The 18866-nt window shown below is 44.0% G+C and overlaps 1 protein-coding gene across 2 annotated transcripts in view; it reads left to right on the top strand.

Moving 5' to 3' along the window:
* Window positions 1–18866, top strand: part of mrpl11 (mitochondrial ribosomal protein L11) — a 51752-nt gene that overhangs the window by 8099 nt on the left and 24787 nt on the right. For both annotated transcript variants that reach the window (XM_058058841.1, XM_058058852.1), the window contains exon 2: window positions 8416–8556. In XM_058058841.1, coding sequence (XP_057914824.1) covers window positions 8434–8556 — 123 coding nt within the window. In that variant the 5' untranslated portion in view covers window positions 8416–8433. The remainder of the gene's footprint in view (window positions 1–8415; window positions 8557–18866) is intronic.

Raw genomic sequence — 18866 nt, 5'->3', positions numbered from 1 at the left:
ATTCCTTATTTATAAGTGGAATATTTTCTTAGTTGGAGCTAAAAAATCTATTTGAGACCTTCTAAATGTATTTTATTTTTTTATTATTATTATTTTATTTTATTATGTTATTATTATAACTATATTATACTATTATATTATACTATATATGACTATATGCGTTACATTAACGCTCAGTTTGGACTCTTAGAAAAAACAATCAGACTGCACTTCCGGAATAACAAACAATAAACAGACTGTGTACATATATTTATACTGTTTATTGTGTATATTTTGTACTTTCATATTTTAATAGATGTGTCTGCACCTACTTCACCAAAACAAATTATAGTATGTGTTTGATCATACCTGGCAATAAACCATTTCTGATTATTATATTATTTTTATTTGGTAGTTGGTGCATGGAAAACCTGTTTAAGACCTTCTAAATGTATGTTATTTTGTATTATTATTATTTTTTATTGCGTTATTATATTATATTATTATTTTATTATTATTTATCTAAATTTATGTAATTTTTTGTTTAAGAATCCCAAATAGTACAACCTTGAGAAATTGAAGTGGTGACTAAGTTGTACTTTGCTACAATGTGAAAGTGGTTAGAATAGGAGATATTATTTTGTTCATTTATATGTAAATAAATTAAATTATCCATAATTCCTACTAAATGTGATGTAATGAGAGCTAAATCCTTCAAGTTACTTTTCCATCATGTGTGAAGAGTGGAAAAAAAAGTGTTAATCTATATTTTTAATCTTCAAGTCGGCCCCCATTGATGAGTCCTGAAAGCTTTTCATACAATGTGGATCCAACTTGGAATATTAATGCGGAGCTTAGTGGGAAGCGCTTTTATTTATTAAGCACCACGGGTAGCTTCCATCGTCACGTCGGCGTTCCGTCTTTAAAGCTCCAGCATCCTCCATGTGGCCACCGAAATAGGACTTGGCGCAATCCGGATCTGAAGCGGTTTTTGCTCGTTTGTTTCCACACACGCCGTGTTTTTGCCGACTCCTACTGGGAATGTCGCGCTTCTTTTTGAGGCGGTGGGGGGGCATTCAGTCGGTACAATGTGTGTGTTTTGGTGTTTTGCGGCCCCCCCTGAGGAGACGAGCAACAGGTTCTGTTCTTTTCAGTCCAACGAAAGAACAAGCAGGCCCCCCGCCGTCCGTTTTTTAGGGACCATTTTACCTTTTCAGGCTTCAACATTCACATGCAGCCGGAATTGTTTTACGGAATTATTTACAACATTTCGTGCTTCTCCTGGCTCCGCCATGTTGCACCACATTAATAACTATTACCCAATCCGTAATAGTTCAGTTCTTTATGTTGCCATGTCAACCACGCATTAATAAATCAAACATACTTAGCCTCCATATGGTAATACATCTTTAATAATAATCATTTACTATTTAAATGAGTCATTATTTTCTATTATGGGCTGCACGGTGGTCGAGTGGTTAGCATGCAGACCTCACAGCTAAGAGACCCGAGTTCAATCCCACCCTCGGCCATCTCTGTGTGGAGTTTGAATGGTTGTCTGTCTATTAGAATTATTTTCTATTAGAAAAATTTGCTTTGGTTAGAGTCCATTTTGGTTTGAGTCGGACCTTTTGGAAAGTATTGATGTTAACCAAGGCACCACTCGTGTGGGACCTTGACTTGGTTCTCCCGTCCACTGTCATTTCTGTGACTGACTTAGCATCGGCTACTTTCAAAGCCAAACCAGACCCGAGTTCAATCCCACCCTCGGCCATCTCTGTGTGGAGTTTGAATGGTTGTTTGTCTATTTGAATTATTTTCTATTACAAAAATTTGCTTTGGTTAGAGTCCATTTTGGTTTGAGTCGGACCCTTTGGAAAGTATTGATGTTAACCAAGGCACCACTCGTGTGGGACCTAGACTTGGTTCTCCCGTCCACTGTCATTTCTGTGACTGACTTAGCATCGGCTACTTTCAAGGCCAAACCAGGATCCGAGACCCGAGTTCAAATCCCACCCTCGGCCATCTCTGTGTGGAGTTTGAATGGTTGTCTGTCTATTAGAATTATTTTCTATTAGAAAAATTTGCTTTGGTTAGAGTCCATTTTGGTTTGAGTCGGACCCTTTGGAAAGGATTGATGTTAACCAAGGCAACACTCGTGTGGGACCTTGACTTGGTCCTCCAGTCTTCTGTCATTGACGTGACTGACTTAGCATCTGCTACTTTCAAAGCCAAACCAGGCTCCGAGACCCGAGTTCAATGCCACACTCGGCCATCTCTGTGTGGAGTTTGAATGGTTGTTTGTCTATATGTGCCCTGTGATTGGCTGGCCACCAGTCCAGGGTGGACCCCGCAGGACCCCCGGGGACCATTGTGAGGATAAGTGGTAGAAAAGGAATGAATTATTTTCTATTGGAAAAATTGCTTTGGTTAGAGTCCATTTTGGTTTGAGTCGGACCTTTTGGAAAGTATTGATGATAACCAAGGCACCACTCGTGTGGGACCTAGACTTGGTTCTCCCGTCCACTGTCATTTCTGTGACTGACTTAGCATCTGCTACTTTCAAAGCCAAACCAGGCTCCGAGACCCGAGTTCAAATCCCACCCTCGGCCATCTCTGTGTGGAGTGTGAATGGTTGTTTGTCTATATGTGCCCTGTGATTGGCTGGCCACCAGTCCAGGGTGGACCCCGACCTCTCGCCCCAAGACAGCTGGGATAGGCTCCAGCACCCCCATGACCCTCGTGAGGATAAGCGGTAGAAAATGAATGAATTAATGAATTATTTTCTATTGGAAAAATTGCTTTGGTTAGAGTCCATTTTGGTTTGAGTCGGACCTTTTGGAAAGGATTGATGTTAACCAAGGCACCACTCGTGTGGGACCTTGACTTGGTCCTCCAGTCTTCTGTCATTGACGTGACTTAGCATATGCTACTTTCAAAGCCAAACCAGGCTCCGAGACCCGAGGAGACCCAAGTTCAAATCCCACCCTCGGCCATCTCTGTGTGGAGTGTGAATGGTTGTTTGTCTATATGTGCCCTGTGATTGGCTGGCCACCAGTCCAGGGTGGACCCCCGCAACCCTCGTGAGGATAAGCGGTAGAAAATTAATGAATTATTTTCTATTGGAAAAATTGCTTTGGTTAGAGTCCATTTTGGTTTGAGTCGGACCCTTTGGAAAGGATTGATGTTAACCAAGGCACCACTCGTGTGGGACCTAGACTTGGACCTCCAGTCCTCTGTCATTGACGTGACTGACTTAGCATCTGCTACTTTCAAAGCCAAACCAGCCCCCCCCCCCCCCCCCCCCAACTTGTAAATCCAACAGATTGACTTTGAACGTTGGTCACCTTGAAGAGGATTAGAAAGGAGCCTAATTGCCTAAACAAGACACAGCGGTGGGCCTCACTTGCGCAATTAAGTGCACATGTTTAATTGCGAGCTAATTAATCTCTCCAAAACGAGCTCTGCCCTTGAAGCAAACTTGTTTTTCAATTATTTTCCAGCAGAAATGGCTTTTACACTTCTGATATTGCCGAGTGCTGGGAACGAATCGCTCGTTAAAAAATAAAAAAAAATTAAGAGAGAGAGAGAGGAAAAAAGAGCAACCTGTGGGGAGGAGCGCCGCGCATCATCATCATCATCACCTCACTCGAGCGTTTATGTCGACCTGGCATAACGGAGACAGACAATTGTCTGCCAGTGTAAACACTATCGAAAATGGCTATAAATATGCTAATGTTAGCATGCTACTAAACACTAAAGTATGTTCAAAGTGCAAATGTTTGTCTCGCGGCGTTTAAAAAAACAGGACAAAGAACCTCTGCGGCCAGTCTACGGCTCTACTATGCTAAGTTAGCATTTTAACAGTGTGTTTGCCAGTGTTGATGAAAATGACTAAAAATGTTACTATGCTAACATTAGCGTGCACCATATTGCATCGTGTTTCCGCGTATGTGTTCATGATATCAAAAATGTTTTATAATGCTAATGTTATCACGCTAGCGCTAACATGCTAACACCTCACATGAACGCACTGCTTACAGACGTTTCTACTCATGAAAACGATAAGTGTCTGCCAGTGTTAACACTATTGAAAATGGCTATAAATATGCAATTTTTTTTTACTATGCTAATGTTATCATGCTAGCGCAAATATGCTAACACCTCACATGAACGTGCCGCTTACAGACGCTTCTACTCATGAAAATGTTACTATGCTGATATTATTATATTACGATGTCATCATGATAGCGATGAAAATGGCTATAAACATGCTAATGTTAGCATGCTACTAAACACTAAAGTAATAGTAAATAGTAAATGTTTGTCTTGCGGCGTTAAAAAAACTGGATAAAGAACCAGTCTACGGCTCTACTATGCTAAGTTAGCATTTTAACAGTATGTTGATGGAAATGGTTAAAAATGCTAATATGCTAATGTAGCCTACCAACCTTGTTTGAGATGACAACGTTTCACCACATCAGCTCTCTTTTAATAAGGCGCTAATTTGAACGTCAACATGTCCGCGCCTCGTTCATCAATCGGGCATCGAACAAAGCGCATCAACGGCGCACAGGCCCCGGCAAACGGCTTTTACCGACGGACAACACGGATGCCAGGCATCGCCGAGCGTTCAGCCCCACGAGAAGCTACTCCGTGTTGGATCCCGCTGGCTTTGATTTGATTCTTCCCTGCAAATCGGCGGCGGTTGAAGCTTATTTTGCAGCCTCGAAGCGCGTTGCCGGCGCCGCGCCGTTAGCTGCGCCTTTGTTCCTTCAATGTAATGTAAATTCCGCAGCATGAAACGTGCTCTGAGTGCAGTTGCCGCGCTTTTATGTAGGTCAGTTCTTCACCGCCTTTTGCCTTGTGATGCCTGATTTCACTTAGCGGCGGTCTGAACCCTGGCTTTTATCGCTCATAATCCCAGCCGGAGTTTGCCTTTTTCTCTGGGCTGTTATTCCATTTTTCCCTAAATTGGAATTAAAATCTTCCCCTCCACCCTCGCCGTCGCGGTCCTTGGTTTGGATTGGTGGCTATTTTTGCACCCAGCTCTTCCACTGTGGTTATTTTCTGTTTCAGTTCCCGAAGAAGAGTCTTTACGTGAGCGCCCGCCGCCTCCGCGCCGCACTTCCTCTCGACTGAAGTAGCTTATCGCCCAAGTCGAGAGACTAAACGGCATCGTGCAAAAAAAAAAAAACGGCCTCATTGGGTTTGAACTTGAAGTGCTCACAAACGGGGAACCGTTTGCGTCTGTACCGCAGCGCTAAAACGGCGCCAGGCCCAATCCATCTCAGCAGTATTTTCTCCTCCGGTGATCTAATTGGATATCCTCTGTTGCTGACCGGGAATCATCGCCGTAACGCTTCTCTTCCCTCAAGTACTTTCTTTTATTGAATGGCGAATCACAAGGCGCAACCTTAAAACTTCTATTTGTCCCAAGGCCCCCCCCCCCTCATTGATCTTTGCTTTTTCTCTCTCTGACGGTTTTTTTTTTTTTTTACGGCTGCGCCGGTATCACATTTATTCCATCAGAGGATTAGAGGCCGCCGTTTATGTGCTCTGACCCCCCCCAGGGAAAGACCAGGACTTCAGGCTTTCTCTCCGCTAATTGACCCTTCGTTTGTCGTGTGCTTTTTGAAGTGGAGGTCCTCATCCTGGATGCGTGTATATAATCATACATCACATTAACCATTAATGTAAAGCATCCAAACATCACTGTGATAACTGAATTTCCACAATATTGGATTCAGTGTTATTAAATAAAACCTGTTACTTTCTAAACAAACTTTAAAAAAAAATTAAAAATTAAAAAAAAAATTAGAGCCCTGTAGACATGAAATAACACCCCTATAGTGTCACCTTTATGCTTCTATTGTTCATTATTTACTATTTATTATGATTTATGTCTTTATTTATTATCTATTATTATCATTATTTATTATTTAGAGACCGTTGCTAGCTAGAACGTTAGCCGCAAATGTATTTTTACCGAAAATGTACCACTTCCACATGGAATGGGAGAACATGTTTTCACTCTGTGATGTGTTACATGCCATTCATGTAACACATGCAGTGTTAAGGTAACGTCATGTAAGCTAATGTGTCACTACTGCCACCTAGTGACCGCAATACGACATATCAATATGGACCAATAATTGATCATAGTCCCACCAAACAGCCATCATTTCATTTATTCATTTCTTTATGAAAAACCGTGATCTAGCAAGGAAGCGATAATTGCTCATATTGCTAATATAGGCAAGACTATATAGATTTACTGTAATTAATCAAAGTTAATTAGTTCCAGGTCCGACTGTGATCAGTACATTTACACAAAGTAGGATATTCATATATATTCATATTTTTATTAGAGCATAGAAAACATGTCTGGCACCTTCTAAATACGGGATTTAACATTATTAGAGCCTTCTGAACGTGAAGTAACACCCCTATAGTCACCTTTACACTCTTATTAGCCAATATATTAGACATAATGCAACATTAAAATACATAAATAGTGGAGTATATGCCAATTCCCATGATAAAGAGTGTGGCCATGTTATTTGCAGCCTTGATGAAATATTATTTTCATATTTTGTCATCATAGAGCGACTGTGAAATATTAAAAAAATAGCTTTTTATGAAACATTTTCCTTTTTAAAGTAAATTTTCCACTTTGTGGCGTATGTGGCGTTTTCTTCCTGGTCCTTGACACTTACCCCCCCCCCCCCCCCCCCCCCCCCGGGAGGAACGTCTCTCGTCGAGCCGATCGAAGAGAAAGACTTTTTTCTTTTAATTACTCGCCCGCTGCCGCAGAGTGGCGAGGATGAGCCGTTTCTGCCCGTGGGGGGGTTCTTATTGACGTTTTCAACTTTATGATGTCGGATTGAACCACGTGCGTCTACGGGACTTTAGGGCGCTTTTGCGAATTCGATGTGGGGGTGTCGCAAGATCTCGCAGGATTCAAACACGGAGACGAGGCCTGTGACCATAATAATAAATCCACTCATGAATGAATCACACAACACATGAAAATGAATCATTTTTCTGGCTTGGACATTGGAGAGGCAGGATATTGTTTTTGCTTCTTTTTTTCTAAATTATATTAGGAAAGCAGGAAGAGAACAAATGATTGTAAAACTGATTGTAAAAAAATAAAATTAATAAAAAAAACTTAAATGATATTAGGAAAGCAGGAAGTGAACAAATGTAACAGTTACTGATTGTAAAAATTAAAATAAAAAAAGTAAAAAAATTAAATATTAGGAAAGCAGGAAGTGAACAAATGTAACAGTTACTGATTGTAAAAATTAAAATAAAAAAAGTAAAAAAATTAAATATTAGGAAAGCAGGAAGTGAACAAATGTAACAGTTACTGATTGTAAAAATTAAAATAAAAAAAGTAAAAAAATTAAATATTAGGAAAGCAGGAAGTGAACAAATGTAACAGTTACTGATTGTAAAAATAAAAAAAAATGTAAACAAATTAAATGATATTAGGAAAGCAGGAAGTGAACAAATGTAACAGTTACTGATTGTAAAAATTAAAAAAAATGTAAAAAAATTAAATGATATTAGGAAAGCAGGAAGTGAACAAATGTAACAGTTACTGATTGTAAAAATTAAAAAAAAGTAAACAAATTAAATGATATTAGGAAAGCAGGAAGTGAACAAATGTAACAGTTACTGATTGTAAAAATAAAAAAAAATGTAAACAAATTAAATGATATTAGGAAAGCAGGAAGTGAACAAATGTAACAGTTACTGATTGTAAAAATTAAAAAAAAATGTAAAAAAATTAAATGATATTAGGAAAGCAGGAAGTGAACAAATGTAACAGTTACTGATTGTAAAAATTAAAATAAAAAAATGTAAAAAACTTAAATGATATTAGGAAAGCAGGAAGTGAACAAATGTAACAGTTACTGATTGTAAAAATTAAAAAAAAAATGTAAACAAATTAAATGATATTAGGAAAGCAGGAAGTGAACAAATGTAACAGTTACTGATTGTAAAAATTAAAATAAAAAAAAATGTAAAAAATTAAATGATATTAGGAAAGCAGGAAGTGAACAAATGTAACAGTTACTGATTGTAAAAATTAAAATAAAAAAAAATGTAAAAAATTAAATGATATTAGGAAAGCAGGAAGTGAACAAATGTAACAGTTACTGATTGTAAAAATTAAAATATAAAAAAATTTTAAAAAATTAAATGATATTAGGAAAGCAGGAAGTGAACAATGAATGGCATAATATCAAAAACAGTATCAGTATAATTCAACGTCATAATTCCCTGATATCAGCACCCCCAATCAATATATCACCTCTGTTTTGCTCGTCAAACAGGCAGGAATCACCTTGGTGGGTTTGTTCCGTAGAACAACGGCATGAACGGAGTGAGCTCTTTTGTCATTCTCTTCCTTTTGTCTTTTAGAGGCTCTCCATCTCCAAGATGTCCAAGATCTCCAGGACAGCCAAGGCTGTGAAGAAGGTGGATCCAGGCGGTGTGATCCGGGCTATCGTGAGGTCAGGACAAGCGGCTCCCGGCCCCCCGCTGGGCCCCATCCTGGGACAGGTAAGAGCGCTTTTTTTTTTCCCCATCACTTTTCACAGTTGTCTGCGTGGCCCCCTCCTGTCAAGCCCCACTGCGCCTCCCGGAGCGCCTTTCCTATTCTTATTCTAGTCGCAAGCCTCCTTTGGTGCAGGTGGGTGCCTCGGCCTGACCCCGCTGCCTTGCTTTAGCATCGGATAGCAAAACCGTATGTGTATCCGTATCCATTAGAGTCCCTTTTTACGAGCCCGATGGCGTTTTGTCTTGGATGCATTATCCCGCTTTTATCACTGCAGACAAACATTCCAGATATACATGCTGTCATACGTGGAAGACCTATCCTAGGAGTAGCCTAGTCATTCCGGAAATGGAAATGGCCCCCGTTTTGTGGACAATTATTTGCAAAGGTCCGATGTCATGTTTTTCAACCAATCTCGCTCAAATTTGACACATGTTTGCTTCTAAGTTCCCCGAATCATTCCGGGTGCAATCGTACGTTTGTGTTCCGGTTCAAGGTTTTTTTTTTTTTTCCATACGAAAAAGAACTTTACCTTCTGGAATTGGAATTGGAATTCAAGAACCAATACAAGCAGTTGATGTTTGCTAAATACAAGGATGAAGAGTCTTCAACCGGTCATGATGTGCTATATATATCACTATATTGACACGCACTATGGTACACATTATGGCATTGGATGCTCATATCACCTCCTACTTCGGTACAGGACAAAAAATAAAAATAAAAATTTAAAAATTTTACATTAAAAAATGTAAAGTTTAAAATTTTTTTTAAATAAAAATAAACTTCAATTATATTAGGAAAGCAGGAAGTGAACAAATGTAACAGTTACTGATTGTAAAAAAATAAATAAATAAATGATATTAGGAAAGCAGGATGTGAACAAATGTAACATTACTGATTGTAAAAATTAAAAATTGTAAAAATTAATTTAAAAAACTTAAATTATATTAGGAAAGCAGCAAGTGAGCAAATGTAACAGTTACTGATTGTAAAATTAAAACTAAAATGTAAAAAAATCAATAATAAAAAAAATTATTAGGAAAGCAGGAAGTGAACAAATGATTGTAAAACTGATTGTAAAAAATAAAATTAATAAAAAAAAACGTAAATGATATTAGGAAAGCAGGAAGTGAACAAATGTAACAGTTACTGATTGTAAAAAAATAAAATAAAAAAAATTAAAAAACTTAAATTATGTTAGGAAAGCAGCAAGTGAGCAAATGTAACAGTTACTGATTGTAAAATTAAAACTAAAATGTAAAAAAATTAATAATGATTGTAAAAAATTAAAATTAATAAAAAAAACTTTAATAATATTAGGAAAGCAGGAAGTGAACAAATGTAACAGTTAGTGATTGTAAAAGTACCAGATGGAGGGGTAGGATTTAATAAGCTTTGCTTCTTCCTACTCCTTTTGGACATGTGGAACTGGGAACTGATTATGGGATGCACTCAATTGGAATGTTCAATGATGCATGTTCACATGAAATTAAACCATGACCATAATTTTATGAAAGTATAAGACCAAGAAGAGCAGCATATAAAAATAAATGTATATGATGGAGAGCCATGTGGTGCATTCTTAGCGCCGAGTCATTTGGTGAGTGATATGAAATAAACCGATGGAAGTATTGAAGCTCCATTATCCATATGAATATATTCAATGAGTCACCAAGACCATAATTCACCTTTCACTTTTAGTTAGGAGCCTGGTGCCAAATGTTCAAAGGCCACTTTAGCGCTGATGAGTGACACGTGAGACGCTTTTTAGCGGTCCAAGCGGTCCAAGACCAAGACTGTAGTGATGCAATACATCAATGACTTAAGCTTTGTCAACATATGACCATGAATCTACACTCTAAGCATCATGGGAACTGTAGTTCTTGATTAGCCCATGAAAGTAGCGGTCTCCAGCCTGAAATGGAGGGTGTATGTCCTCCTGACAGGAGAGTAAAACAGGCGGTACTGGAGAACCGGATGCAGACTATTAGGCAGCCATTTTTATGAAGATCATTTCATCGTGAAGGCTTTTCGCTTTTAAAAGTGTCTCGTCAAAGTGAAGTGTGCGTGGCTTTAAACCCGCGGCTTGTAAAAACGTAACGCTGTGAAGGAGCAATTAGCTACCGGCTTAATGGGCGTCCTGCAAATGGAACTTTAATTGTCTTTTGTATCATTTGGTGACAAGTGGCTGAAAGTGATGTCATTGTTACTTTCTTGCTTAGACACTATGGGTCAACTGGGGATACTATTTTTGTTTTTTATTTTTATTTTTATTTTTATTTTTATTTTTATTTTTATTTTTATTTTTATTTTTATTTTTATTTTTATTTTTATTTTTATTTTTATTTTTATTTTTATTTTTATTTATTTATTTATTTTATTTTTTTTTTACAGTTTTTAACTTGTGTGGTATTTGTATTTATGTTTATGTTCTAGCTAATCCAGCCTACCTGTTGTTGTGTATACAATCGGACAGCAACAATTGCTTTCAACACAACAGGAGTGTTAAAAAAAAAATAGAATTTAACAAGACACAAACAGGAATAATGAACATTAATTTTACAAAAAAAAAATGAAACTATTTAGAAAAAATAAAATTGTAATCCCACATGAAAAAGTTGTCATGAATAACATAGTTAGCATTTTAGGAGCAATATTTCTCATGTTTCCGTGTTGAAAGTCATGTTATGACTTTCTAAATACAATGTTTACCACTATTAGAGCCCTGTAGACATAAAATAACAGCCCTATAGTCACCTTTTACGCTCTTATTATTCATTGTTTACACCACATTGCTCAACTGTAATGCATAGGCGACAGGATCACTGCAGCACAAGCCACGGCGGCCACGGCTTGGACCGTTAGCAAGCTAGCAAGCTAACTGGTTAGCCTCCAGTTTATTGACTTACATCCATTCATTTTGTATACCACTTCACTTATTATTATATTTATTTCTTACTGATTGATTGATTTTCGGGGCGGCACGGTGGTCTAGGGGTTAGCGCACAGACCTCACAGCTAGGAGACCAGGGTTCAATTCCACCCTCGGCCATCTCTGTGTGGAGTTTGCAAGTTCTCCCCGTGCATGCGTGGGTTTTCTCCGGGTACTCCGGTTTCCTCCCACATTCCAAAAACATGCTAGGTTAATTAGCCACTCCAAATTGTCCATAGGTATGAATGTGAGTGTGAATGGTTGTTTGTCTATATGTGCCCTGTGATTGGCTGGCCACCAGTCCAGGGTGTACCCCGCCTTACGCTTTAATGGTCGCCTTCCATTAAAGCGGCGCCATTCGTCATGATGCTAGCTAGCGCTTGTTGTCTTGGCTGCTTTAGGCTGGAATTACAGGCCGGGATTAGCGGACACTTCGACTAATGAACGCTCTCACACGGGGAATTCATTTGTCGGGGGGGGGGGGTGATGGGGGCGGGAATGACAGAATGCCGAGACATTGAGAGGATCCGCTTTGGCGACTCCAGGATTGGATCTCTGCTTTTTGCAGATGATATTGTTCTGCCCAGGGTTCAATTCCACCCTTGTCCATCTCTGTGTGGAGTTTTCAGTTTTCTCCGGGTACTCCGGTTTCCTCCCAACATTCCAAAAAAAAACATGTTAGGTTAATTGGCGACTCCAAATTGTCCATAGGTATGAATGTGAATGAGTGTGAATGGTTTGTTGTCTATATTTGCCCTGTGATTGGCTGGCAACCAGTCCAGAGTGGACCCCGCCTCTCGCCCCGAAGACAGCTGGGATAGGCTCCAGCACCCCCGCGACCCTCGTGAGGAAAAGCGGTAGAAAATGAATGAATGAATGAATGATTGATTTTCTTTATTCTTGATTTTATTCATTTTTAATCTTATTTTGTGTAGAAAAATAAAAAGTAAGATATTTGAGAACAGTGGAATGTTTTATCAGAGCTTTTTTTAAATTTTTTTAATTTTTTTTGTTTTTAGTAAATGCGTTTTTTTTTTTTTTTTGGGGGGAAAAAAACCAAAACAACAACAACAAACAACCCAACAACCCAAAATCAATTGATTTAGTTTTAGTCTTTTTAGTCTTAGTAGCTTCCATTTTAAAAGAAGTCCCATGCAGACTTATAGGAAAGGACATAAAGACCGTCTTTTTTTAATACTTGTTAAAACATATACACTCAGTGGCGACTTTATTAGCATCTTCTGTCGTTAATTCCGCTTTTACGAACCTTATAACGTTCCTGTTTTTATTGACACTGGCGGAAAGGCCATCATTCTTCTTTACGTTCGTCATTTAAGCCCTAATGGGTGTCAGTGAAGCACTGGAGTGAATCATCTCCATCACGTGGGCTCCCTCTTCTGCATCCTAATGGACCAAAGACACTCCTGGTCATCACAAGAACCGTTGGGAAAAATGGCAGGAATTTACCTTTGGGAATCTTAGATCTTAGGAGGTTCTACGTAGAGCTTGAAGAGCACAGACTTTAGAAGTTGGAATGTTGGGTATTCCCAACTGTCGTCATCTCCGGATGGCAACATCAGCAAGGCCTCTGGTGGCCATCCGTTGCTGCTGAGCTCGGACGCAGTAAGACGGTCATTTCTTCTCCAGAACATCCTGAGGCTCATGGAACTAAAACGTCAGGCTCCAAATGGTTGTCCGTCAAGACACGGGACCTTCCTGGACCCCAATCTGCCAGAGGAAGAAACATCTCCAAAGGCCTGGTCTCCTTCAAGGTTTGAAATGAGCAGGAGACATCAAACATGGGACATTGAAAGGTTGGAAGAAAGTCTTCTTCTCCCTGGACGCTCCTGATGGCTTCCATCCTCATCCATCCTCATCCTCCTTCCACGGACGGATGGACAGAATGATGGACGGACAGGATGATGGATGGACAGACGGACGGACGGACAGGATGATGGATGGACGGACGGACGGACAGGATGATGGATGGACGGACGGACAAAAAGATGGACGGACGGACGGACAGGATGATGGATAGACAGACGGACAGACAGGTTGATGGATAGACGGACGGACGGACAGGATGATGGATGGACGGACGGACAGGATGATGGATGGACAGGATGATGGACGGACGGACAGAATGATGGACGGACGGACGGACAGAATGATGGACGGACGGACGGACAGAATGATGGACGGACGGACGGACAGAATGATGGACGGACGGACGGACAGAATGACGGACGGACGGACGGACAGAATGACGGACGGACGGACGGACAGAATGACGGACGGACGGACGGACAGAATGACGGACGGACGGACGGACAGAATGACGGACGGACGGACGGACAGAATGACGGACGGACGGAATGACGGACGGACAGAATGACGGACGGACGGACGGACAGAATGATGGACGGACGGACGGAATGATGGACGGACGGACGGAATGACGGACGGACGGACAGAATGATGGACGGACGGACGGACGGACGGAATGACGGACGGACGGACGGAATGACGGACGGACGGACGGAATGACGGACGGACAGAAAGATGGATGGATGGATGAACGGACGGACGGACAAAAAGATGGACGGACGGACAGAATGACGGACGGACGGACGGACAGAATGACGGACGGACGGACAGAATGACGGACGGACGGACGGACGGACAGAATGATGGACGGACGGACGGACGGACAGAATGACGGACGGACGGACAGAATGACGGACGGACGGACAGAATGACGGACGGACGGACAGAATGACGGACGGACGGACGGACAGAATGACGGACGGACGGACGGACGGACGGACGGACGGACAGACGGACGGACGGACAGAAGGACGGACAGAAGGACGGACGGACGGACGGACGGACGGACGGACGGACGGACGGACGGACGGACGGACGGACGGACAGAAGGACAGACAGAAGGACGGACGGACAGAAGGACGGACGGACGGACAGAATGACGGACGGACGGAATGACGGACGGACGGACGGACGGACAGAATGATTGACTGATGGACGGACGGACGGAATGACGGACGGACGGACAGAATGATGGACGGACGGACGGACGGACGGAATGACGGACGGACGGACGGAATGACGGACGGACGGACGGAATGACGGACGGACAGAAAGATGGATGGATGGATGAACGGACGGACGGACAAAAAGATGGACGGACGGACGGACAAAAAGATGGACGGACGGACGGACAGAATGATGGACGGACGGACGGACAGAATGACGGACGGACGGACGGACAGAATGACGGACGGACGGACAGAATGACGGACGGACGGACAGAATGACGGACGGACGGACAGAATGACGGACGGACGGACGGACGGACAGAATGACGGACGGACGGACGGACGGACAGAATGACGGACGGACGGACAGAATGACGGACGGACGGACAGAATGACGGACGGACGGACGGACGGACGGACAGAATGACGGACGGACGGACGGACAGAATGACGGACGGACGGACAGAATGACGGACGGACGGACGGAATGACGGACGGACGGACGGACGGACGGACGGAATGACGGACGGACGGACGGACGGACGGACGGACGGACGGACGGACGGACGGACGGACGGACGGACGGACGGACGGACGGACGGACGGACGGACGGACGGACGGACGGACGGACAGAAGGACGGACGGACGGACAGAAGGACGGACGGACGGACAGAAGGACGGACGGACGGACAGAAGGACGGACAAAAAGATGGACGGACGGACGGACAGAATGATGAACGGACGGACGGACAAAAAGATGGACGGACGGACGGACAAAAAGATGGACGGACGGACGGACAGAATGATGGACGGACGGACGGACAGAATGACGGACGGACGGACAGAATGACGGACGGACGGACGGACAGAATGACGGACGGACGGACAGAATGACGGACGGACGGACAGAATGACGGACGGACGGACGGACGGACAGAATGACGGACGGACGGACGGACGGACAGAATGATGGACGGACGGACGGACGGACAGAATGACGGACGGACGGACAGAATGACGGACGGACGGACGGACGGACGGACGGACAGAATGACGGACGGACGGACGGACAGAATGACGGACGGACGGACGGACAGAATGACGGACGGACGGACGGACGGACGGACGGACGGACGGACGGACGGACGGACGGACGGACAGACGGACGGACGGACAGAAGGACAGACAGAAGGACGGACGGACAGAAGGACGGACGGACGGACAGAAGGACGGACGGACGGACAGAATGACGGACGGACGGAATGACGGACGGACAGAAGGACGGACGGACGGACAGAATGATTGACTGATGGACGGACGGACAGAATGATTGACTGATGGACAGACGGCCATGTTTTCCTCCAATGATTAAAATGGTCTGACTCTGGATTTAAAGCTGTGGAATAATATTTTCTATGATATATTATATCTTCTATTTTAAAACTGGCACTGGAACTTGGACTAGTTGGTGTTTTTCCGAGATCTGAGTCTCGTCAACTGATCTTTTTAACTTGCGGCCGATCTGACGAAGACGTCCGCTGGGGTTTTCTTCTGCCATAAACGAGCTCGCCGCCTCACTGAAGTGGTTGTCTTCCTGATGGATGGATTGTTGAGCGGAATGTCGCGTCCTGGCCTGGTAATCACTTCCCACCAGCGGCGTGTTGAATTATGGATGGGAGCCTACATTTAAAGCCCTTTTTTTTTGTACTTACTTTGTCGGATTCGTGTATTTCCGTATCGTATCTTTACTGGGTTCCGTGTTTGTCTTCCGGTATGTTGACAGGTTAGATGAAAATCCCTTTAATTAGCTTTGCCGTTGCGAGCAAATCCCGACTGTCTTTGATATTTACAGTCGGATTCCTTGTAGAAATTCTTCCAAAGATGTTTACGTTACCTTTTGTTGAGAAGCCGTGCATGATTCCATCATTAGCATATTTAATAATAGACCAACATTCATAGATGGAAACCATATTTGATGTGCGTCCGGAGGATTACCAGCAATAAATCCTAATCTAGTTTCATAGCTGCACTGCAGATTGAGCATTTGGTAGCCATTGGGGGTCCAACGACGCGCCATCATGGCGGTTTGGCCCATCGCTCTTTTATCGCAAAATTTTGAAACATAAATCATAAATAAGTCATATATGTTGTGGAGTGCAACAGTAAGAGTTTGAAACCTGGAAAACCCAGTAGGTGTCATCAAATCCTTACCTAGGCTCTAGCATACTCCGTTGACCCTAATGAGGATAAGCAGTATTGGGGACGGATAGGTGGACACATGGATGGACGGATGGGTGGACGGACGGACTGATGGACGGACAGATGGGTGGACAGATGGGCAGGTAGATGGGTGGACGGAAGCGGCATCAAGGGTGGAGGGATGGACAGACGGACTGATGGACGGACAGATGGGTGGACAGACGGGGAGGTAAATGGGTGAACGGATGGGTGGACGGATGGACGGACCATAATGAGGGTAAGCGGCATCAAGGGTGGATGGATGGGTGGAGGGATGGACGGACAGACTGATGGACTGATGGACGGACAGACTGACGGACTGATGGACGGACGGACTGATGGACTGATGGACGGACAGACTGATGGACAGACAGACTGATGGATGGACGGACTGATGGACGGACGGACTGATGGACTGATGGACGGACGGACTGATGGACTGATGGACGGACAGACTGATGGACAGACAGACTGATGGATGGACGGACTGATGGACGGACGGACTGATGGACGGACGGACTGACGGACGGACTGACGGACAGACGGACGGACTGATGGACAGACGGACGGACTGATGGACAGACGGACGGACTGATGGACGGACTGATGGACGGACGGACGGACTGATAGATGGGTGGACGGACAGACGGACGGACTGATAGATGGGTGGACGGACAGACGGACAGGCAGGTGGATGGGTGGACGGATGTTTGGACGGACAGAATGATGGATGGACAGAAGGGTGGACGGACCAATGGACGGACGGACGGACGGATGGATAGACAGACTGACCCTAATGAGGATAAGCGGCATTAAGGGTGGATGGGTGGATGGACGGATGGATGAATGGATGGACGGATGGACAGACGGACGGACGGATGGAGGGACGGACAGACAGATTGATGGACAGTATTCCACTTCATGTCGGAGTCTTTTGCATCATTTCTCCTCCGTGGTGCACACTTTCATATTCTCTCCTCCAGCTGCGCTGCTGATGAAAGATTTAGCGGGCTGGATGCTAAATTGTGACGCGTGCCCCCGGTGTCGGTGGAATGTAGCTGCATTGGGGGGGCGGGGGGGGGGGGGTGGATGGCGTGCGAGTGTGAAGCCACACCAAAGCTCGGCCACGTGTCGTGTGGAGCAAACGGTAAATAAACGGCTGCGCTTTCGGCGGTGGCGTCAGCCCTTTAATCTTTGCCGGTCCCTCCCCCTCGGCGTTCCTCTCCCCCTCAGCCTTGTCGACTGCCGGGGCAAACGCAAACAAACCCGGGAACTAAAAGAAGGAGTGGGAGACAAAAAAACTGACAGCTTTGGCTCGGAAGAGTAATTACAGCCTAGACTGAAATTAGCGCAGACGGAAAAGAAGCGAGGGCGGCCGGGAACGCTATGAAAGGAACGGGAATATGCGAGGGAAAATTGCAAAAAAAAAAAAAGTCTATTCGGAATTTCACAGGTGCGATCATTTGAAGGAGGTAGTGATTTGCGGAGGATGATGCCTGCTTTTGTGTCTGGGAAATGTGGGAAGTTTTCCCAAGAGGGCGATGCACCGGGATTGAAATGGAGAGGGAGCGAGGGGGGGGGATGAAAGGAACGGGGTTGACGGGAGTTGGATTGCTGTTTACTACCCGCCCTCTTCCGCTTTTCTTTTTTTCCCCTGAAAGTGTCCTTTAAGTCTCATCATTCCCACCAGAACCAGGCGGCCATCTTTTTCCGACGGCGGGGGGCGGGGCGGCAGCCTCGACACAGCCTCGACGGGGAAGCCCAGACTTCCCTCGCCCCTCCTCGAGGCGTTCTCAAGTCATGCTCCGGGTCTTCCCAGGAGGTCTCCTACCGGATGTGTCCGGAACACCTTCCCCCTATCCCTGATGACAGTGATTCCCAGCTCATCCCAATCAGGAAACATTTGTAGCCGCCATCTTGTCTTTAGGTCACGACCCAAAGCTCACGACCTTAAGCGAGGCGAAGGAATTTAAATTAAGAGCTTTCCCTACGGATCGATTCCGATCCCGCCTGTCCGTCTCACGTTCCAAGCTTCCCTTCCCACGCTACTTGAAGGATCTCATTCCCGATCCATGAGAGTCGGAA

Source organism: Doryrhamphus excisus, chromosome 2, assembly GCF_030265055.1.
Source record: "Doryrhamphus excisus isolate RoL2022-K1 chromosome 2, RoL_Dexc_1.0, whole genome shotgun sequence".
In the NCBI taxonomy this organism is placed as follows: Eukaryota; Metazoa; Chordata; class Actinopteri; order Syngnathiformes; family Syngnathidae; genus Doryrhamphus; species Doryrhamphus excisus.
The sequence above is the reverse complement of the archived record's forward strand: the minus strand, read 5'-3'. Positions and strand labels throughout refer to the sequence as shown.